The 24,730-nt window shown below is 35.3% G+C and overlaps 1 protein-coding gene across 2 annotated transcripts in view; it reads left to right on the forward strand.

Moving 5' to 3' along the window:
* GPR155 (G protein-coupled receptor 155) overlaps positions 1–20,827 on the forward strand; it is a 42,487-nt gene extending 21,660 nt beyond the window's left edge. Inside the window, exons 8-16 of one of the 2 annotated variants that reach the window (XM_061135731.1) lie at positions 423–507; positions 604–694; positions 1,761–1,971; positions 5,682–5,786; positions 9,920–10,056; positions 11,546–11,641; positions 14,445–14,509; positions 15,728–15,865; positions 18,886–20,827. In XM_061135731.1, the coding sequence (XP_060991714.1) occupies positions 423–507; positions 604–694; positions 1,761–1,971; positions 5,682–5,786; positions 9,920–10,056; positions 11,546–11,641; positions 14,445–14,509; positions 15,728–15,865; positions 18,886–19,177 (1,220 nt within the window). In that variant the 3' untranslated portion in view covers positions 19,178–20,827. Of the gene's footprint in view, positions 1–422; positions 508–603; positions 695–1,760; positions 1,972–5,681; positions 5,787–9,919; positions 10,057–11,545; positions 11,642–14,444; positions 14,510–15,727; positions 15,866–16,376; positions 17,420–18,885 lie in introns of those variants that run through there. The other variant, XM_061135732.1, reaches the window with a different exon arrangement.
* The last annotated feature ends 3,903 nt before the right edge of the window (positions 20,828–24,730 follow it).

Raw genomic sequence — 24,730 nt, forward strand, 5'->3', positions numbered from 1 at the left:
ACTTGGTGAGTTTTCCAAAAACAAACCTTTGTGAGAATTGCCTATACTTTCTTAGAAACAGCAGAACGGGGGTGTTTTTATTTTTAGAATTGTTCTGTATCCAGTTAAAAAAATTTTTTTTTTTTTTCCGCAAATATACTTCAATTCCAAACATATGAGTCAAAAGAACAAAATGATTTGGGCTTTTTGAAAAAATCCTCATGTATGAAACAAGAAGATTTTAGTAAAGAGGCAATATAGGAGGGAAAACAAAATGATTTTGAATTAAGAAAACTTGCTTCAAAATATTGGGAAAAGCATTTATTTAGAAGGAGTAAATTCTAGGGCAAGAACTACAGACTACTGTTGAAATAAGCTTCGTTAAAGTTCCATCAACATCGAGAGTAATCACCTATCTTTTAATCTCTATTTCTTATTCTTAGGCCTTCTAGCAATTTCTTTGTTTCTTTTGAAAAAGAGAGAAAGGGTACAAATTCCTGTTGGAATCATCATAATATCTGGCTGGGGGTAAGTTGGTAGCTTTCTATTTGCTTATCTGGTCCCACATACACAGTTACTATTCATTCTCTCTCTCTCTTTCTCTCTAAACTCTCATTATTGTAGGATTCCTGCTCTCCTTGTTGGTGTTCTTTTGATAACTGGAAAACATAATGGAGAAAGCATTGACTCAGCCTTCTTTTATGGAAAAGAGCAGGTGAGAAGAGTTTATTGACAGTTCTGTTCTTGAGAATGTCTCTTTTTAGCTGCTTAATGTGTTTTGCTATACTTACATTGAAATTAATTTTGAAAATTTATTCCAATATCACACTGGTGATCCTATGTCACTTTGTTAACTTACACCTCAAAATGTGATTAATATTTTGCATGTCTATAAAAAAGAAAATGAAAAAAAAAAAACCAAAAAACAAAAATGATTTTACATACCTAAGTCTGTTTTGGGGCTTCACTGGTGGCTCAGATAGTAAAGAATCTCCCTGCAATGCAGGAGACTCAGGTTCTATCCGTGGGTCAGAAAGATCCCCTGGAGAAGGGAATGGCAACCCACTCCAGTATTCTTTGCCTGGAGAATTCCATGGACATTGGAACCTGGTGGGCTACAGTCCACGCACTTACAAAGAATCAGACACAACTGAGCAACTAACACATATGTCTTTTTTAGCTGAAGATTATAAGTATTAGCTGTAAGTACTTTAATATTATCACCATAATAAGGTCTCTAGTTAAAGTACACTTGAGCTATGTATTACAGCAAACAAAAACTCTGATGTGAAGAAAAAGTCTGTAAGTGCTCAGACAGTTAAGAATCTCCCTGCAGTGCAGGAGACCCAGGTTTGATCCCTAGGGTCAGGAAGATCCCCTGGAGAAGAGAATGGCTACCCACTCCAGTATTCTTGCTGGAAGACTTTCATGGACAGAGGAGCCTGGCAGGCTACAGTTCATGGGATCATAAATAGTCGAACACAACTGAGCAACTATCACTTTCACTTACTTTAGATTGCTTGTAGAGTAAACCAACGACATGATACTTAATGAAAAGAACATTTAAACATCTCATTTGATTAGCGACAAGCCCTAATTTCTCTGTAAGTACTTTACATTCCTTCCATATTCTTCCTCTTTTTTAAGAACCACTGTTATAGAGCATTTATAGCTATCGAGATAATGCGTTTTCCACCAAAAAAGTGCCCCTAAGTCATCTACTAAGATTATCAAGCTGGGGTTGTGAGAAGTGGCCTAACAGCTCTTTGCAATGTTGACAGATGATCATCACAGCAGTTACCCTGTTCTGCAGCATTGTGATAGCTGGCATATCACTCATGTGTATGAACCGCACCTCCCAAGCGGGACGCTATGAAGGTTTCGACCAGTCTCAGGACCACAAAGCAGCAGAGCCAGGAAACACGGCTTTCGAGGACAGTCCTGCGCCAATGAATGAACCTGAGTCTTTTACAAGTTCTGTCCCAGAAACAAGTATGATCCTTAAATATAGAGAAACTTTTATATGCCTGTATAGCATGTACTCTAAATGTTTTGTTTAAGGGAACTTCCTTGAATTATCTTCAATATCACAGGTATTTGTAAAATGGGGAACTTGAATCATAGTCAATAATAGAAAGAGCTTACAAGTTCATTTATTAGATTCTTGTTTATAAATCTTTTATGAGGATAATCTTTTGTGAGAATAAGTCTAATCCTCAGACATCTTTGGGGCTGAGAGTTTAGAGATGAATTAACGACTGCGGGAAAGCTCTTTCTAGGAAACTAAACATCTATGTTTGTTAACAACAATGCATCAAGCAAGCACCATCAATAAAATGAACTAAAGAGGCTTAATTGAAGCAGGATTAATTGTAAATGTTAGGAGTTGGCAAACTGCAGTCTGCCACCTGTTTATGTATGGCCCCAAACCTAAGAATAACTTTTATGTTTTTAAAGGGTTGAAGAAAAAATTTTAAAAGACAAACATTTTATGACACTTGAAAGTTATATGAAATTTAAATTTGTGTCTATTACATGTTATTGAAACACAGACATGCTCATTTACTTCTGTATTGTCTATGGATGCTTTCATGCTGTACTGGCAGAGTTGAGTCATTCAACAGATACCCAATGGACTGCAAAGCCTAAAATATTTATTTATAGTGAACATATGTCCCTATGTGAAAATATGACCCTAACCGGTGACTTTTTTAATGTGTTAACAGTTGTTATGGGGTTTGCCTCAATTCATGAAGGGAATTCAGCAATAGAGTTTGCATTTTGGATTCATTGGTGCATGCAGAGATTTCATAGACATAGACTGTTGTGGTGGGAAGTATAAATGATGGTCTCTGTTTTGTTTAGAGTTTGTAGAGTAGAGAGGTGCCTGATCTTAAAACTATTAGTTGTAAATAGCGATAAGTAGAGAAGAAAGAGAAAAGGTTTAGAAAAAACATTTTAACTGTCTTAAAAGGAAGAAGATACCACAAATCTCACTGCTTATATTGTCTGCCTCCCTCCCTTCCATCCTTCATCATCCCAAACTGGAGGTAGATAGGACGGGAGGTAGAAACAGGGATATGGAACCAGTCTGCCTGGGTTCAAGTCTGACTCTTGAACTTTATTATTTGGTCTTAGGCAAGTTTCCTGTGCCTTGGTTTCTGTATCTGATGCTGATAACACCTGCTACACAGGACTGTGGGGTCCCACTACATAGGGCTGTATTTAGCCAACTAGTGATTTACATTAACCCTGCTTCAATCAGGCCTCCTTCAGTTCATTTTATTGGTGGTGTTCACTAATTTCTTTGTAGGATCCTTTGTGATTATAGCATCAGAATTTCATTCTTTTGAGTCCTCTTGACTATTTGCCCTTTGAAAGTGGAAATTTAAGGATTATGGGTATGTGTTCACTAAAATTTTAAAAGCCACTTTTCTGACATCTAGAGTACTTTTCTGATCATGCCCAGCATCCTTTCCTTCCTTGCCTTCTTTGTGGACTCTTACATTTATCCTATAAATCAATCTCCTGTATGTTTTCAGACAGGTTATAAAGACCATTCACCACTCTCTACGTCTTCTTCTCCTGCAAGTGTTTTAGAGCTGTCCACCAAAGCCCTGCGAACATGTGCGGAGAGTCCTAAACTAAGTGTCTTAAGCCCAGAGACTTTTGCTGCTGTCCTTACTGTCCTTTAAAAATAGCAAATAAACAGTATCATAGATATTCTTTAAACCCTGTCATCATCATCTCCAGCAGGATAACTAGCTGGCACCTTTTATATAAATAAATAGAGAATCAGAAGACAGTTATGGCTTATCTCAATAGAAAACCTTTTGTAATGTTTATACCTCTCTCGCCTCTTATCTCACTGCTTTATAATTGCTTTTTAAATTATCAGTATAATCCACTAGACCATAAGTGCTGTGACTGACTTGCCCACCATTGTAGCCTCAGCACCTAGCATGGTATCAGGTTTCCTATATATGTTTAGTAATATTTGTTAAATGAATGGATAGATGGATGGGTTGATAAGATATGACGTGATTTTCTGAAGCTCCCCTGAAAACTGCTTTGGCAGAGTTATTGCTTATTTGCCTATTCACCCATGTTCCCAGGAAAAAGGTTTTTAAACCTGTCTGGTTATTTTCCTTCCCTAAAGTCTGCTCTCTTCTGCTTTGCTAATCGTATTAATACATAGTACATTAGATGTCCAGCATGGCCTCCCCAAATCTCAGTAATCTGAAATAGTTCACTCCCCTCTGCCCCTTGCTACATATTTGTCAGAGACACATGACTTGCTTATAAGTGTGGAATTATAATTGAAAGGAAAATTAACCTACTTTAATATGAGATCAAAGGTTAAGTTAATAAAAGAGAAGGCCATATCATCTCTCTTATATGTGGAATCTTTGTGGGGGGGAAAGCTCATAGATACTGAGAACAAGACTGGTAGTTGCCAGAGGTGAGGAGTAGAGGGTAGGAGAAATGGATGAAGGAGGTCAAAGGGTAGAATGAAAAGATAATAAATAAGTGTGGTGTATTACTGAGCAACAAACAAACATACACACATGTTTGAAGGGAAAAACTGCTATATGTATTTGTTCCCTACACATATGTCCTTGGAATGGGCTGGCTTTATATATCTGTTTTCTTAACAATTTATCTTAGTGGATTTAAGCCTTCAAGTTTCTGAAGATAAGAGGCAGGGCCAGATGATTTCTGTGTTTTCTTTTCAATTATTCTGTGGCATCATTATCTTAAATTTAGAAAGACATCTGTAGTAGTTTTATTATAGATGATAGTTTTTATACTTTGAAACCTTTATTTTTAATGACACTACTGAAAAATTAGAGCATATATCAATGAAAGTTTCAGCCTATGAATTATGCCTTTTTAGTACATTAATACAGTTTATCACTGAAGTTATTCTATTATAACCCATATCAAGGAGCACCGTGTCCATGTATGTGTATAATGTTTTAAAGGACACTATGCAGTTCTCTGACTATACAAAGTAAAATTACAGCTCTATAGTAGGTGTCTCAGTGTGACTTCCATAAACCAATCTACCTAAAAACCAGCAAGAGAGTTTCAGCAGTATATATCTAAAAATAAAAAAGAATCCAATTGCTTTTACTGCATCTTCTAAACTGGTAGGAGACATGTTCTTGAGAGAAGTTGAGTTTTGAGCTAAACTTAGAAGAAAAGAGGGTTTGGATGAATTCTGTGTCAAACTAGAATTCATCCAAGGAGTAGTGAAATCAAAGCTATATTTTAGGAAAGTGGTCAAATTCTTATTTCCCAAAACACAGTGGAAACTAATAACATAGCATGGATAAAAACATTTTCCTTAAAAAAAAACTTATTATGGGACTTCCCTGGTGTTCCAAAAAAGATAGCAGCTGGAGAACAAACAAAAACATTTTCTTTGTCTTATACAAAGAGGCGACAATATGTAAGGGGCTGATCCTTTGTCTGACACTCCTTAAATGTTAATTTCTATATAAGCACATTTAAGTACTTTTTGATAGATACCCATACATTGAGGCTGTATGGAAAATTCCTGTGTGTATATAAATGAATCTGGGGATTTGTTTTTTTTTTTTTGGGCGGGGGTGTTTTGTTTTATTTGGCATCTCTCTACATTGTCCATTTTTTTGTGATTGGACTCTCCCGTCATAACCTATATTTTATCTATATAGGTTGCTGCTCCTGCTCTATGGAAAATGGTGAATTACGCTGCCCATCCATGGAACCAGTAGCAGACATAACCACCAGTGGGTCTGTGACTCCTTCATTTGAGAAAAGTAAGTGCCTCTAGGCTATGAGGACGAGCCTAAGGAACAAAAGATTTTTTAATCTTATGCCTTAAAAGAACTCTACATAGAATTTCTATAGAAGCTACACTGTTTGAGAATATTCTCATAAGATGGAAGAAAGTGCAAATAGTACAATAATTGTGCATAGATGGAGTATTCATTATTTTTTTTATTTGCATGGAAATTCTCCAGTAAATTTAACCCAAGTAATAATTCCAAGAAGTTTGCCCTAAGGATTATTATTTTCTCTTTGGCATCTCATTTTAGAAGCTGAGACTTTTCCCCACTCCATTCCCCCAGGGCCAGGACTAGTTAGTTAGTGTTTAATTACATTTTGAATCCATGTGATTTAAAATATGCCCTTTCTTATAAAATAATAAAAATCTTTAAAAGTAATAACCTTTTGACGTATAGACTAACAGACTGAATCACATTTCTGGTCTGAATTTCAAATTATTTAAAACAACTGAATATATGTAAATTGCAATGTACCTTCAGTCAATTATGCCTATTTTTAAAAATCAAAGTAGAAAGAGAAACCCCAAAAGGTCCTCTTTATGATGGAGCATGTCAGCTGTTTTGATGCCAAATGTTTTTATATTTTAAAAATATTGTGAATATTATAAGAAATGATGCATGCTAATCACTTGGCACAGTGAGTAATGTACAAACTAAATGCTGATTAAACATGGAAGCAGGGACTTTCCTGGTGACCTAGTGGTTAGAATTCTAGCCATTCACTATGGTGGCCCAGGTTCAATCCCTGGTCAGGGAAGATCCCACAAGCTGTGCAGTGTGGCCAAAAATAAATAAATAAAATCTTAAAATAAGCATAGTAGCAGCAGCAATTGTTGTAGTTATTGTTTGGGCAGATATTGAGCCTTCACTTACATTCAGCAGGAAACCTCTCTTGGTATCCAGTTACAGGTGTTTCAAGTTTTATTTGTGTGCCCCTTTTCTAATGCTAATATTTCTTTACATCAGAATTCCCAAGGCTTTACTCCTTATTTTTTCCTTCCTACACAATATACCTAATAGTAAAGTCCATTGACAAATTCAACATGTGATTTGATTCATCAACCCCAGATGGGTTTTTTTCCCCCAGAATCCCATTACAATTTGCTTATGTCATTTTTCCATTAATATGCTGATTCCTGAAAAAACCTTCTAAATATAGGAGCTTCTTAGATTTTCTGATCATATTTTATGAAAATAAATATTGCAATATGTAAAAATGCAGATAAAAGATAGTAAAATGGATTTTATGCATTTTTATAATATTTGTACATAATATTTTAAGACCAAGTTTATTATATACACGGCTAGAATTTTTCTACACCAAGATATACACAAAAAATTGTTATAAAACAGGATCATACTACATAAACAGTTTGGCAACCTACTTTCTTTTTGCTTTTTTTTTTCCATTTATTTTTATTAGTTGGAGGCTAATTACTTTACAATATTGTGGTGGTTTTTGCCATACATTGACATGAATCAGCCATGGATTTACATGTATTCCCCATCCCAATCCCCGGTCCCACCTCCCTCTCCACCCGATCCCTCTGGGTCTTCCCAGTGCACCAGCCCCAAGCACTTGTCTCATGCATCCAACCTGGGCTGGTGATCTGTTTCACCATAGATAATATACATGTTTCAGTCCTGTTCTCTCGAAACATCCCACCTTCGCCTTCTCCCACAGAGTCCAAAAGTCTGTTCTGTACATCTGTGCCTCTTTTTCTGTTTTGCATATAGGGTTATCGTTACCATCTTTCTAAATTCTATATATATGCGTTAGTATACTGTATTGGTCTTTATCTTTCTGGCTCACTTCACTCTGTATAATGGGCTCCAGTTTCATCCATCTCATTAGAACTGATTCAAATGAATTCTTTTTAATGGCTGAGTAATATTCCATGGTGTATATGTACCACAGCTTCCTTATCCATTCGTCTGCTGATGGGCATCTAGGTTGCTTCCATGTCCTAGCTATTATAAACAGTGCTGCGATGAACACTGGGGTGCACGTGTCTCTTTCAGATCTGGTTTCCTCGGTGATTATGCCCAGGAGTGGGATTGCTGGGTCATATGGCAGTTCTATTTCCAGTTTTTTAAGAAATCTCCACATTGTTCTCCATAGCAGCTGTACTAGTTTGCATTCCCACCAACAGTGTAAGAGGGTTCCCTTTTCTCCACACTCTCTCCAGCACTTATTGCTTGTAGACTTTTGGATAGCAGCCATTCTGACTGGCATGTAATGGTACCTCATTGTGGTTTTGATTTGCATTTCTCTGATAATGAGTGATGTTGAGCATCTTTTCATGTGTTTGTTAGCCATCTGTATGTCTTCTTTGGAGAAATGTCTGTTTAGTTCTTTGGCCCATTTTTTGATTGGGTCCTTTATTTTTCTGGAATTGAGCTGCAGGAGTTGCTTGTATATTTTTGAGATTAATCCTTTGTCTGTTGCTTCGTTTGCTATCATTTTCTCCCAATCTGAGGGCTGTCTTTTCACCTTACTTATAGTTTCCTTTGTAGTGCAAAAGCTTTTAAGTTTCATTAGGTCCCATTTGTTTATTTTTGCTTTTATGTCCAATATTCTGGGAGGTGGGTCATAGAGGATCCTGCTGTTATTTATGTCAGAGAGTGTTTTGCCTATGTTCTCCTCTAGGAGTTTTATAGTTTCTGGTCTTACATTTAGATCTTTAATCCATTTTGAGTTTATTTTTGTGTATGGTATTAGAAAGTGTTCTAGTTTCATTCTTTTACAAGTGGTCGACCAGTTTTCCCAGCACCACTTGTTAAAGAGGTTGTCTTTTTTCCACTGTATATTCTTGCCTCCTTTGTTGAAGATAAGGTGTCCATAGGTTCATGAATTTATCTCTGGGCTTTCTATTCTGTTCCATTGATCTGTATTTCTGTCTTTGTGCCAGTACCGTACTGTCTTGATGACTGTGGCTTTGTAGTAGAAGTCAGGCAGGTTGATTCCTCCAGTTCCATTCTTCTTTCTCAAGATTACTTTGGCTATTCGGGGTTTTTTGTATTTCCATACAAACTGTGAAATTATTTGTTCTAGTTCTGTGAAAAATACCGTTGGTAGCTTGATTGGTATTGCATTGAATCTATAGATTGCTTTGGGTAGTATAGCCATTTTCACAATATTGATTCTTCCAATCCATGAACACGGTATATTTTTCCATCTGTTTGTGTCCTCTTTGATTGCTTTCATCAGTGTTTTATAGTTTTCTATGTATAGGTCTTTTGTTTCTTTAGGTAGATATACTCCTAAGTACATAAACAGTTTGGCAACCTACTTTCTTTTTGCTTTTAACCTTTTTTTGTGTGTGAACTTTCATCCATGCCATTAGCTATTATATCATACCATGTTTAATGCTTGTATATGTTCTTTTCTAAAAAGAGGCTTTAGGAAATACAAATTTTGTAAGCTTGAAGGTAAGAGCTGTAAAATTGTGTTTTTTAAGCCCTGACTTTTTGTAATAAGACTATATGTTAGACTAGCATCTGTTTTGTAAAAATGTTTTCTTCTACTTTTGATGCCATTGATAGCGTGGAGCTGAGGTAGGAGAATAAAGGTTTCTTGTGAAAGGCTTCTCACTTCTCTTTTCTGCCAAAGAAAAGTCATGCTTATGATTTGGACTTGCTTCCATATGCAAACAGAACAAAGTGTATAATATTTTTTACTTGGTTCCTTAAAGGTCTTTTCTAAGCAAATGCTAAAGTCTTTAATGAAAGGCAAGTGGTAAATTTGCTTTGCTGTTAGCCAATATAGGATATTCATACCAAGAGGTAGATTTATATAACAGGAGAAACTTGTTATTAAATTAGCCTTAAAAATTTGTGTGTGCATGTGTGTGTGTTACACTGTTGAATAATGTAGAAGGGAACTATTGCATATACTTGTATTTTTTGGATAAAAACACTCTACAAGTAGAACTCTCCTAAAACAACATGAAGGAGCCTTTTTAGATTTCATCTAAAATAATATACTGATTCCGAGCTGAGAATGTGCATATGTAGTGGTTTGCTTAGGAAGTCATTATGAATTTAAAATGCATTCAAATAAAAAGCTCTGATTACAAATTGTTGTGCTTACTGTTTTATAGATGAACATTGTGTGAGCCGCTGTAACTCCCAGAGCTGCATATTAGCCCAGGAAGAGGAGCAGTATCTACACAGTGGAGACCAGCAACTGACTCGACATGTGTTGCTGTGTTTACTTCTCATTATTGGCCTGTTTGCTGTAAATGTTTTTTTGATTTTGTTTGGGAGCCATTTCTTTAAATGTTTGACAAAAGTTTTTTCCAGGCATCTGGGAGAAACTTGGTTGCTCCTTCCCAGGGGAGTCACAGCACGAGCATCTCCTAATCATGAGCTAATGTTTTGGGAGGAAGAAGAAAAAGTAATTCACATTACTCTGTTGCTTAAGTGCTTCAGTAACTCATTTTGCTTTGAATATTTACTCATCCTATGCTCTGAACCTAGAATTTGGGGTAAACCAGTTAACTCCGTGATGTATATAGGGATACTTAGTCCTAAGTTATTTCTTGACTGACTTCAGTAGATAAATGTCTACATGGTCTCTCAGAAGAAAGTCCTCAGATAAATAAACTTTTAAAAATAATTTTACATTATGAAAATAATACAAGCACTTCATACAATGGATACCATAGAGAAAAGAGGGAAAATATCCATCATACTACTACCTTCTCTTTTTAAATATTCTTTTCATGGTTCTAATAATACATATAGATTTATGTCCTGCTTTGTGACTTATGTCAAGCATTTTCATGTTGCTGCAAAAGTGTTCTAATTGTCACTTTAAATAGCTCCTCAATAAACTATAGAGGATATGCATTACAGTTCACTCAATCATTTTCTTATGGATTGTTCCTAGTTTTTTAGAATTCTCTAATAAACATCTCCATGCAGTATATTTCCTTATCATAGATTCTCAAAAGTTGGAAAACCTGGATTAAATAGTATAAATATTTTTGTGTCTGGATGCATTCTACTAAGTTGTTTTCCAAAGAAGTAGTATAGGTTTGTTAAGTACTCTCACCAGCATTGACTATTATAAATTTTTTACTTGATAATTTTATAAGTGAAATATAGCATTTCATTTTTAAATGCATTTCTTTGATTATCAAAGCATTTTTAAAAATTAGTTCTAAGTCTTCTTTTGTGAATTACTAGTTATTATATAATTCTTCGTGATAGTTCAAGTGTAACTAGCCTAGTGATAGGCAATGGACCATATAACCTATAAAGAAACTCTCTTACACTTTTCACACTGCAGTGCTCACTACATAGAATCATATCAGCCAGCACCATTTTAGCTGCTGTTTAAGAACAAAAATCAAAAATGAAGAAATGCTGCCAAGAATTGCTGCTCGGTGATGTGATTGTTTTCACTGTGTAAAACTAATTTTAAAATCAGACCTGTCTTAGGCTAGTTGAAGTCCTGATGTATTATGTAAGCTTCTGTATTGTGGCTCATGTCTTCTTTCTTCAAATCTGATCAGAATAGATGCTGTTTGAATGACATCTGTCAAGAAGAGAGGTTTAAACCTCTTGTTTGAAAGACAAAGCCTCTGTATTCTCTTGGTGTTTTTCCCTTTAGTCCTTTTCTTCCTAATTATTAAGTAGATAAATTATTGTACTATGTTCTGGATAGAGAGAAACGATCAGCTTGCTTCATTTTAAAGTCCTATTTTCCCCTTCCTTTACAGAATCTTTCCAGTTGTTTATGGTGGCTATTCAACCAAGAGCCTGGGAGACTATATGTTGAGTTACAGTTTTTCTGTGCTGTGTTTAACTTTGGCCAGGTATTTATTTACTGAGAACTTTGAGGAGTTTCTGTTTTGCTGGATGGTTTGATTGGGAGGTGGTGGTACGGATGTTGTTGTTTTCTTCTAAATCAAAAGGGTTTAGTTTGTTTGCCAGCTGCTGGTATGCGTGACAGCTGACAGCTGCTGCCTATCTCCTAGTAGAAATGAATTATTATATTGGTTAAAGTCATCAAAATGCACACTGAGTGTTTCAGTCAGAAATACTAAATAGTTTTTTGCTTTGGTTTTGAGATAAAGGATGATAATTTAAGCAGGGACAAGATGTTCCAAGTTCTTTTTAAACTTCATTGTAGCCTTAATAAGTTACTTTGGGAAAATGACTTAACTTCTCTGAGCCTTTAGCTTAGTCACTTATTTAAATGAACAACATTTCATTTACATTTTGGTATTTCTTGAACTATAGGTACTTATATCTTTTTAAAAAAATCACGTGGCATATAAATAAAATTTGACAAAGGATAGTAGATATGATTCCTTCAGAGTCTACCATATGCCAAACATTTTAAGCATTTTACATTAATTATTTCATTTAAACATCACAATAATATCTGCGAAGTAGACTCTTACCCCCCCAGTTTAAAAATTAGAAATTAAAATTCCATTGAAGATTTAGGAATAAATGTAGGTGTCCTTGGTGGTTCCGTGATTGAGAATACGCCTGCCAGTGCAGGGGACACAGGTTTGATCACTGGTCCGGGAAGATCCCACATACATCAGGGCAGCTAAGCCCACATGCCCTAGAGCTTGGGCTCTGCAAGAAGAGAAACCCTGCAATGAGAAGCCCTAGAACCGCAACTACAGAGTAGCCCCCGCTCACCACAGCTAGAGAAAGCCTCTGCGTAGCAAAGAGGACCCAGAGCAGCCAAATATAAATAAATAAGTAAATATTTTAAAAAGAATAAATGACATTTTGTATACTGGGAAAATATTTTTATGTGAAAATTAGAAATTTTTATTCCACTTCAGTACCTTACTTTTTAATTAGAGAATATTAGTCCCCAGATTAAGTATCAGGTTGAAAAAATGCAGTACTTGAAATCACTGGGTTTGCTTATTAAACCTGGAATAATTGGCCATATGACTTAGTTAACATGTATTAGTATATAACATGTATATTTAGACAGAAGAGTGACCTATCCATTAATTATAGACAGACATGAGCATGCTAAGGACTCCTTGATGTCCACCTCACTTTGTGATACTGTTTACAATCTGAACTATAAAATACTAGGTTGAAAAATCATAGTCTTACTCAGTATCTTGCATTCAGAAAGCCCACTCCAAGCTGAGCCATTCCAGGACTGGGACTCCCAGAGCTTCACAAACAGAAGCTAATGCCAGGAATGTTGCGTTTGAAATACGGCCCCCACAGCTTATGGCTGAAGTGCTTCAAAGAAGGGAGAGAGATATAAAACCTGCTCCCATTCCATTTTCCTCTTGGGGAGATGTGGTAGTAAGATCATTCCTTTCTGGTAGTTTATAATATGAAGTGAAGACAGATTCTTCATGTCACTGCATTCTTCATCTCACCCACGCCAACCTGCACTAACATCCTTACCCTGCTGTGCCTGACAGATGGCAGTTCCCAGCCTCCCATCCTCCCAGGCAGTCCTGATCGTCTTGCTGTGTGGCTAATATCTGGTGCTAGTTTGCCTCATTATGCCCAAATTCTTCAAACTCTTTCCCTAAGCAGTAGCCAATTTCATTTCACATAAATTTTGTTCAGTTACTTCATTTTAATCAGACACTATAGCACTTGTTAATTCTATTGTCTCTGAAGTTTTAACAGAAAAATAATAAAGAAGTACTTAAGCGTAATGGGAGATACTTTGCTTTCTTTTTAGAAAGGGGGAAAAAAGATACATAGCCCTTAAATGTTTTCATTTTTCTCCAGTAAGCTAGCTTGCTAGTGTGGTTGCTCAGCACTCATATCACCCATCATAATTAGCAGGAAAGATGATTGGGAAGAGGCAGCCAAGTACCATAAAACCATCTCTCAGTATCCAAGGGGGATTGGCACCAGGACACACCCTTAGGTACCAAAATCCATGGATGTTCAAGTCCCTTATATAAAATGGCGTAGTATTTGCACATAACCTATGTACATCCTCCCATTTACTTTATTTTTTTTCTGGCAGTTTCCAAGTCATTTTATTCAGAATTTTGTGTTTGTTTCCTGAATCAATAAATACTATACAAAATAATGAAAAAATGGCTATCATTTTCTCTCCCCTGCTCCCGCCACCTGGGGACAATCCCCTGGGCTACCTAGCTCAGAGGTTCACCCTCCAGATTTGGTCCAGCAGATGAGGTGGAACAAAATTGTAGCCCCTACTGAATGAATGTTTTCAGAGGAATTCAACTGGGGTAGGAGAGCCTCTAGGGTTTGGAGGTTGACTAGGTTAGGGAAATGGACTCCCATTTACCTTAAATCATCTCTAAGTTACTTATAACACCTAATACAATGTAATTGCTTTGTAAATAGTTGTCAGTACACAGCAAATTCAACTTTTGCTCTCTGGAACTTTGTGGAACTTTTTTCCCATATATTTTTGACCCACAGTGGGTAGAATCCATAGATGCAGAACCTGTGGATACAGAGGATCAACTGTACCTGCCATCAGGCACTTAACTTTATAGAGAGTCTGCCTGTGTGTTCTATTTAAAATGTTGCTGTAATCACCAGAGGTTTACTTCCCCAAGCACTGAATTTTTTCATTTCTGTCTTAAACTTTTATTGTAGAGCTCATAAAATAATAACCTTTTTTTTCTTCCGTAGGGGTTTATTTCCTTTGGCATCTTTGGACTGGACAAACATTTAATCATCCTACCTTTCAAAAGAAGGTAATTTTAGTTTTGAAATAAAGCTATAACTGTAAAGGTAATGACAAAGCCATTCTATTAAGATACTTATATTTTTAAGCCTTTAGAAACTGCTAGGAGACTACAGAATGGTTAACCTAAGCACCATAGAAAGGTTTTCTGTTGATTCACATATTTGTTATATATAACTGCAGAGAAAATGTCAGAAGAGCTGTCAATAATCCAACATTGTAATTTACATTTTAATAGGAATTGATGAAAACTGACTTCTGTCTATGCCATTAACTATATAAAATAAAATGAAACTTGAAAATGTATTAACAAATGGAAATAAGAGGCAGTATGCCCCCAAAGGTCTATATTTGGTTGTCTTTCTCCTTTGACAACAGGATTTTTCTGTCACACTGACAATTTATAGAAAACTCAAGTTTTCTTCTTTTTAAATTTCATTTTTTAAAAACTGGCTTGGGGAAGAGTTTCTTTGAATTCAGGTCAGGAATTTCTTTGTGAAAAATAATGAAGTAGGAACATTTCACCTTGGTGGTAGGAGGAAGAAGTGGGTTTGGGGGGAGAATTCTTGTACTTTGTTTTCAAAGTCAAAATTAGTAGAAACTAGAAGTGCTAGTGGAATTTATCTTATAGACTATATAAAAAATTGCCCACTAAATGGTCCCTGTTCTTTCTTCTCCTTTTTTCCATCATCATTATTGAAATATAGTTGCCAGGGCTGGTCACAATCCTTTGATGAAAGAAGAAAGGTGTAATAGGAAAGTCACTGCACTTAGTTATTAGCTTCATAATGTTGATCATTTAAAAGAGTCAACAGATCTGCTGTCTGGGTTGGCAAAACAGAATTGATCTTTACTCTATATCCCAGTATTTGTCTCCCTGGTACTGACACTGGGAAATTAAAATGCTTGATTGCTGTATATTATTTTTGCATTTTAAAACTATAGAATAAGGAACTTCATTTTTTGGTATATCCTGAAATAGTTCAAACATGTCTAGAAGGTTTATAAAATGTTCAAGTGTTCTCTCCCAGCCTGCTCTGTACAGGAAACTGAATGCAGGTTAAATATATTCCTGCTTCAGAGACTAAGGATGTCTGGGTGTTGTAGATGACAGCTGTGGTGAATGATAGCTTTGGAACAGCCATATTGACGGGGTGATAAGCAAGAAGGAGCTCTCTCAGGGCTTTTCTTTCCTAAAAACTTTCATCCTAAAATTTTTGGTTTTCAGACTTGAATTCCTATGGAACAGTAAAGAAACAGCAGAAAACAAGGATTCTTCTGTTCCTGAGGAAATAAAAATGACCTGTCAACAATTTATCCATTATCACCGTGACCTCTGTATCCAAAACATTGTGAAGGAAAGAAGGTAAGTACAGGTTCTAGATAATTATATTTTAGATGATTAATTTTGGTTTGTGATAGGCTAACTAACATGCTTGTAACTGACTTTGTTATTTTCAATAACACATATACACATAAAAGTTAAAATAGCTATAGGTCAGTTTATAGTTTAAAAAACAGCATGTATAAAAGCCATATAACTTTAATTTTTACATTTTTAAATGCCATATAACTTAAGATTTCCATATAAAATATGAAAACTTTAGAATGAACCAAAATATAGCAGAATATTAACATTCAGTTCATGCTGGCCATTAATATCTCTCACGAAACTTTGAGATACATTGTATTTAGAAGTGATTTTATATTCCCTCTCTCCTAAGGATATGCTAGTAATATGCTATTTCATATTACTAATGATATTATCAAGAAAGTAAAGTGAAATTTCTGTCTTTTAATTAATTCTGCTGCTTATTTTTTCACCTCAAGTCCTAATCTTTAGTCTTTGACATCATATTTATTCTTCTAATCCTCAGGCATGGTGTATACAGCAGGAAAGAATAAACAAATGTTCTAGTGCCAATATATTTGGTTGTCGAAAAACAGGAAAAGAACAGAACATGATATAAAGAAGCAAATACTTTTATGTCTGTAACTGAAAAATTGAAAAGCTATGAAAATTACCATTCAGGATAATTTATTTACATATATTATGCCACTGTATTTCATTATAACCAGAAGGTATCCTGACTCAGCTAGTAGAAAGGAGATTCACTGGGTGGAGACTGACTCTGGAACTCAATCCCTGGATCTGTCACTTTGTGGGAGATTACTAGCTGTGTGACATTGGGCAAGTTCAACTCTCCAAACCTTAATTCTCCTCTTCTTTAAAATATCTAGCTCTTGGGGGTTGTTTGCATTAGATAACAAAATCTATGTATTAGGTCTGGCCTAGTTTCTGGGAATGGTAAGCTATGAAGAAAAATTAGTTTCCCACCCATAAAGGGCCAAACACAATGATTTCAAAGTACGATCTATGGATAGTTTCAAACATTTAAAATTTCTTTTTCAAATTAAGAGAGGGAACTCTGTGTTAGCTCCACCAGGCCCACTCTGACTGCTGACTGTTAGGAAGCATATAGCTCTTGCCATTTGCAGGGCTGCCAGGCTGCCTCCGTCCCAGATGGTGAACAGGCACAGGCTGGCTCCAGTCCTGCAGAGTGGCTGATCCTCTGTCACTCTGCACAACTTCCTAGACTGTAGTTGTAGCTGCCTGATCAGTCATCAGAAGCAAATATGAATCAGTTGGTGTCCGGATTGGAAGGTGTAGGGCTATACATTTAAAACCAACAAACAGGAAGAAGGCTCAGACTTGGGATGTAACATTCAGGCTTTTGTTCAAATGATGTTTGTCATTGCAAAGCATAAACTAACATATCCTATTACTAAGTAAAATACTGATGTTACAATAATATTTTATGTACTTGAGAAATTTTTTCATGTGTATTAACTTTTTAATTTTTATATGAAATGCTAATTTATATTCATTTGTGATTAAATGTTTTAAAATTTCTTGTCACCTGTTTCTCATTTCATCTTTATTTTCAGCCACTGTTTCCTATTGTCAAGCACTTTAGGTTTTACAGCTTGGCTAATGCTTGTGGACAGATTCATGTTGTCTGTCACATATTTGTATAAAAATGAACAGAATTCACGTAATTGGTTTTCTTACATTTCTTTTCCCCTTGTTTATTTTTTCATACCTGAGGCACCCCTGCATTTGCATTAGGAAGACAAATGTTAAATAAGAAGTAGGTTTATAATTAAAAAATTAAAAATATCTGAGGAATCTTATGGAAATTCCTCCAAAAATTAAAAATAGAACTGCCATATGATCCAACAATTCCACTTCTGTGTATTTACCCCCCCAAAATTAAAAACACTAATTAGAAAAGGAATGTGCACTCCATTGTCCACTGCTGTATTATTTACAATAGCAAAGATATTAAAAAAAAAACAACAAACACACTTGTGTCCCTCAGTAGAATTGATAAAGAAGATATTGTGTGTGTGTGAATATATATAGTGTATACATATATACACAATAGAATATAACCCAGCCACAAAAGAAGAATGAAATCTTGCCATTGTGACAACATGGATAGACAACATGGAGGGCATTATGCAAAGTAAAATAAGTCAGACAGAGAAAGATAAATACTGTTTGATTTCACTTATATGTCGAAACTGAAAAAACAAATGAACAAGCATTACAAAACAAGAGTCAGAGATACAGACAACAAACAAGTGGTTGCCAGAGGGGAGAAGGGTGAGGGGAAGAAAGAAGTAGGTGAGGGAGATTAAGAAGTATTAACTCCCAGTTGCAAAATAAATGAATCACAGGGATGAAATGTACAGTGTGGGGAATAGAGTAACAACTATGAAAAAAATCTTCTATTTATCGCAAGACAGATCTCACTTAGCCTTTCCCTGCTTCATAAGGCAACAAATTCTTATCATATCAGTAAGATTATCTTGCTCAGGACATGAAGAAAGGCTATTTGTGGGCACTGTAATAAGCAGAAAATATTAAAGTTTGATATGAATAACTTAGTAAAAATTGTCACTTCTTAAGAGCTTGCAAAAATATTATTTAATGTTCCTGAAACAATTATGTATTTTAACCAAGAATATAACTTATAAAATATGTAACAGTCAGGTGTCTACAGAACTCATCTGATCATAAAAGACCATCTACTATAAAAAGAATATTTCTCTGTTGATGCAGTTACATTATCTAAGTCATTATTTTAAGTGTTTCTGTTTTCACAAGCATTATTGGCATATTTTGTTTTCCTCTGGTAGATCTTTCTAGGGTTAGGTGATTTAACAAACCCTTTATATTCAGAATAGTTTCATTCTTGTCACCTCTTAACTATCATGCTGTCTTTCCCTGTCTCCTGTTTTTCCTTGCTTGTCTTCCATCATGCAGTTCTGATACCAGATTTAAAGAACACATGGGTGAATCATTCCTTTGACATACAGGTGTGGTGCAAAGACTTCTGCCGGGACCTTCTGTGGCTGTGACTTGGTGAACTGGCTCATTGAAGTTGGCCTTGCCTCTGACCGTGGTGAAGCTGTGATATATGGAGATAGACTGGTGCAAGGGGGAGTCATCCAACATATCACCAATGAATATGAATTTCGGGATGAGTACTTGTTTTATAGATTTCTTCAAAAGAGTCCTAAACAGAGTCCTCCCACTATTAATGCAGGCATTCCCCAACAGGAAAGTTATAAAGAAATTGAGCATTCATCCCCATCCCCTAAGACCTAAGTTATGAAAGTGACAAGCCCACATGGAGTCATATTCTAGCCTCAGATCTGTTACTTATTAGCTGTGGGACCTTTGGCAAATCACCACCTTTCTGAGCCTCAGTTGCCTCTTCTGTAAAATTTGACATGTTCCCACTCCATGCTAATATTCTGTGATTTTACGTGTATGTGTAACACACAGAAAACTGACTTAGAAAAAAGAGAACCAAATCAAAATTTGAAGTTCTGATAATGAATATAGTAATTACTATAATTATGTCAACATTTTAAAACATTGCTTCCTCCAATTGTGTGCTGTAATTTCAAAATCAACATCCAATTTATTATTCTTTTAAACTGCCAAATTTGGCAGGTGTGCTGCTGGAGGGATATGGTCCTTAAATTATGACCACTTTGCACTTCTTGATAGCATTTCCTAAAAAAAGACGTTTAATGATTGTAATGAGAGGCCTTCTTATTCTATTTTCCCCCTTTCCTTGACAAATAGTACTCATTAAAAACTAGAAGTACTTTTTTTTTTAAGGTTCATCTTCTTTTGCTTTGCTATCCAAAATAATAATCTGTGACATTAGGAGGGGAATAAAAACCTCCATAAATATTATCTCTAAAATCCATCAACAGAAGTATAATCTTTAACTTTTTTACTAAAAATAATAATTTGAGCAGATGCATTTAAATTTACCAACAAAATTATTGCCATGTGATATGTCATTTCTGGTGTTTGCACAAAGCTCTCAGAGCAGAATACCCTATACCTTTTCCCTGCAGTTAAAAAGAAAAGAAACTATGTAATTCAAGTTAAGATTTTAAAACTCTAACCTAACATCCTACTGTTACATATACAATTTAGTTTTAAATGTCCATGTATAAAAATTTATACGTTTAAAAAATGTTGCCCTCAGATAAGCTTTACCTTCAGTCAATTAAATTGAGACATCTTATTCGCATGACCTTTGAACCTCTACTTAATTGTTAGGTGTCAGTACTGGTTTAACTTATTTAAAACTGTTTCAAATATTTATTTGTCTCATACTTTTATTGTCATATGTAAAAGCCATCTAGAAAATAATTTATAGGGTTAAATCACTTCCCTTTTAATGCAACAAAATGTAACAACAACAAAAAAAACCAAACCTTGCATGGAAGCCAACGGTATTTAACAAGTAAATTACACATTAATGTGTAGTATTAATCTATACCAATTTTAAGTTTAATAAGGGAATGGGGTTTTCAGCAGAACTGTCTTGCTACATAACTTTTTTTTTAAATGACCACATAATAACTTTCAGAATGCTCAGGAGTAAGCATAAAGCCTCACTGCTGTACCAGGAGACTTTTATAGTTATAGCAATAAAGATACTAATTCATATGCATGCAAGCAACACAAACTCAAGTGGGGAATTTGTTTTGCTTGTGAACAAGTCATATTACACATGTTATTTGCATGAAGGGAATTGGAAGCATCTTTTTCCATGGAAGCACGAAAAGAAAACCCTGACTCAGAAAGATCTGCAGTTTCAGATAATGGAAGTTTTTAAGAGATGTTTTTAGAATTAAGGATATGCTAATTTTATTAAATAAAAATATTTGTAACTTTCACTTGCTCACTGACAGAGCAAGTTTCTCAATAAAATACCTATTTTAACTTTCATTGCCAGTGTCTTTTCTTTGAGTAATCCAAATAATGCAGAAGCCATCAGAGAGGTCTTTTCTACAGGTTTTCAATGTTTCCTTAAGTGAATCTCCTGATATTGACTATCCTTCATGACCCTATGGGACCTGTGCACAGGACCTTGCCCAAGTATGCTCTCAGGAAGCACCTTTTATTCATGAGTCAGTATGACATTAGAGTCCTCACATATTTCATAATTTTTAATATGTAGGGTCACTACTGGAAAAATTATCGAATACAATTTTTATTAAAAGCTGCTACTTTTATACTAATCTTCAGCATGATCAGTTGTTCTATTCTTTGTTATCAATGTGTGATTCCAAGCCTAACTTGTGTTTAAATTTCAGGATTTTTTAGAATAAGGTTAAGTGTGCTTGACATTTTAAGAATAATAATTAATGATCAGTAAATTTCTAAAAGCACAAAAATAATGTAAAAGTATTATGTTACATTTGCTATGCAGCAGAATACAGCTTAGTTTTGCCCCATCATACCTCATATTATGTATAATATTAAATTACTTTAGATCACTAAACTAGATGGTCAAGTTAATGAGTTATGCTTGGAAACAGGATCAGAAATATCACCGTTTTTCAGGAAAAGACAGGATGATAAATTTCTCCAATTATAACAATAAAAGCATAAAATCAATCAAAAAGAGAAAACATTTACTCCACAAAACCTGTTTTAGAGCAAAATTACAAATAGGAACTAGATTTCCAAAATTCTAGGTGGCATAATTATTTCTAGAGTAAATATTTTCATTAAAAATTAATATATAAATTGATGTTTTCATCAAAGATCAAACTAGCTTTCTCTAAAATACTCAGTTTATTAGATTATTCCCTTAGTTTATTATGTAATGGTAAATAATAAACCATATCATTTAAGGATTGACCAAAAAAGTACTTAATTTGAGCTACTATATTTTTTACTCTTAAGAAACCCATGAAATTTAAGAAAACCTTAAATTTTCTAAAATATACCACAAGGCATTATTTACCCACACAAGGACCAAAGCCCAAATACCATTTCAGATTTATAAAGTCTCCCAAAATGTTTTATAAATTAATTGGCTATTTTATAAACATTAATATAATTCTTGTCTTTATTTGGGGAGATATTATTCCCATTTTGATTATGGAAAAAGGGAACAGACTGACCTCAACCTTAATAAAAGGCTATCTTATCTTCCAAGTTATACAGATAGATTGTCTAGCTAACATTCTCAACTTTACAAGCAGAGAAGAGGACTGTGTAAATTTTTTCCATCAGTCCTCGAATGTTAATTTAACAGATGCTTATTGAGCATCTACCTTGTGCCAGACATAATGTTGAATACTAAGTACACAACAGTGGGGGGAAAATGTGGTTCCTATCCTCATAAAGCTTCTATTCTGCTGTGAGAGAAAGAGAGGTGTTAAACATTTAATTACACTTGTGATCAGGCTCTCATGTGGCTCTGAAAGTGTGTATCAAGAGACCCAACCTTGTGTGGGGAAAATTTCCCTAAGGAAGTCATGTTTCAGCAGAACTCTATATTAAGAGCACATGAAATGAATGATGCAGGCAGAGGGTGTAGTCATGATGAGGGAACTGGGCACATTCAAGGAATTTAAAGAGCAGAATAGAAACTTAAAAAAAGACCCATGACAAAAGCATAAATAAGATAGATGTGAGCAGAATTTTGTTGATAGTTGGTAAGGATTGGGACTTATCTCAGTGACTGTTTTAAAAGAGTTTTAGATTCAGTAAGAAAATTAACAATTTGATTTCTAAAAATGAGCAGAAGATCTGAATAGATATCTCACCAAAGAAGATACAGAGTTGGCAAATAAGCATATTAAAAGGTGCTTTGCATCATATGTCATTAGGAAAATGCAAATTAAAACAGTGAGATACTACTACATACCTATTAGAATGGCCCAAAGCCAGAACACTGACAACATCAAATACTGGCAAGGATGTGGAACAATAGAAACTCTTATTCATTGCCAGTAGGAAAGTAAAGTGGTACAGTAGTCACTTTAGAAGACAGTTTGGCAGTCTCTTATAAAACTAAACATACTCTTACCATGATATCCAACGCTCATGTTCCTGGGTATTTACTCCAACGAGTTGAAAACCTACACAAAAACCTGCCCACAGATGTTTATAGCAGCTCTATTTATAATTGCTAAAACATAGAAGCAACCAAGATGCCCTTCAGTAGTGGATATCAGCAACCAGGATAACCAGACAATGGAATATTATTCCTCACTAAAAAGGAGTGAGCTATCAAGCCATGAAAAGACATAGAGGAAACTTATATTACTAAGTTATAGAGACAATCTGAAAAGGCTATATACTGTAGGATTTCACCTATATAATACTCTGGAAAAGCCAAAACTGTAGAGACATTAAAAGATGAGTGGCTGCCAGGGGTTAGGGGAAGGGAGGGATGAATAGGTGAAGCACAGAGGACAGAGCAATGAAACTGTTCTGTATGATACTCTAATTGTAGATACCTGTCATTATACATTTGTCCAAACCTACAGGATGTACAATGAGTGAACCCTAATGTAAACTCTGGATTTGGGGTGATAATGATGTGTCAATGTAGGTTCATCAGTTATAACAAATGTAGCACTCTGGTGTGACATGTTGATGGTGGGGGGAGGGTAGAGGAATAGGGATACGTGACAACCCTGCACCTTCTGCTCAATTTTGCTTTAAACCTAAAACTGCTCTAAAAATAACCTATTTTTTTAATTCAGAGGGAAATTCATGACCAGATTTAAAATTTTAATAGGTCATTTTGGCTGCAGTGACCCACGTGGCTGAAGATAAAGAGCACAAATGGATGTAGAACTTAACTGCAGTAGTCCAGGTAAGAGCCTGGTGCTAGTTTGGTCTAGCATGGTATCAAAGGAGAAAGTGAAAACATGCAGGCCCTAGAGAGAGAAATAAGACTCACATTTCTGTGCCTCAATAAATCACTGAACTGCTTACCCTTTGTTTCCTCATAAATTAAAAAAGAGATAGGGGGCACATAGGGGTTGGCTAAGGGGCTTCATGATTTAAGAACCTATTGCTGAATTATATGTAAGACAAACCAGAATTAACTGAGTACTTGATAAAGTTTTCTTTTGTAATGGAAGCCCTGCTTCCATTAGACAAAAGCTGTCAGATGATGATTTTTAAGAGAAAATTTAAAACAATTTCTGAGCACTCTTTAGCAATAATAGTAATCCCGTATTTTACTAACAATCCTAATTGCAATGATGTGTGTGTGTGCTAAGATGCTTCATTCAAGTCCGACTCTTTGCGACCCTATGGACTGTAGACCTCCAGGCTCATCTGTCCATGGAATACTCCAGGCAAGAATACTGAAGTGGGTAGCCATTCACTCCCTTCTCCAGGGGATCCTCCCAACCCAGGGATTGAACCCAGGTCTCCCACATTGCAGGCAGATTCTTTACATCTGAGATAGGGACCAATAAATATGACAGTGTAATCAAATACCTAGAATAGAAATTTCTAGAAACTAATAAATATCGTGTCATTTTGAGTTGGATTTTTCTTTTATTTATATTTGCAACTTTGAGTCTTACTTGGTAACCTCTGGGTAACTTTAACAAAGTTTTATAATTTGGGGGCAGATACTATTACTCATATATAATGCTCATAATGCATTATACATTATAGCATTTAATGTTTATAATATGTTAATATTTCTATTTCATCATCACTATCCCACTCCTTGGAAGGAAAGTTATGACCAACCTAAACTGCATATTAAAAAGCAGAGACATTACTTTGTCAACAAAGGTCCGTCTAGTCAAGGCTATGGTTTCTCCAGTGGTCATGTATGGATGTGAGAGTTGGACTATAAAGAGGGCT

This window comes from Dama dama, chromosome 33 (assembly GCF_033118175.1).
Source record: "Dama dama isolate Ldn47 chromosome 33, ASM3311817v1, whole genome shotgun sequence".
Lineage (NCBI taxonomy): Eukaryota > Metazoa > Chordata > Mammalia > Artiodactyla > Cervidae > Dama > Dama dama.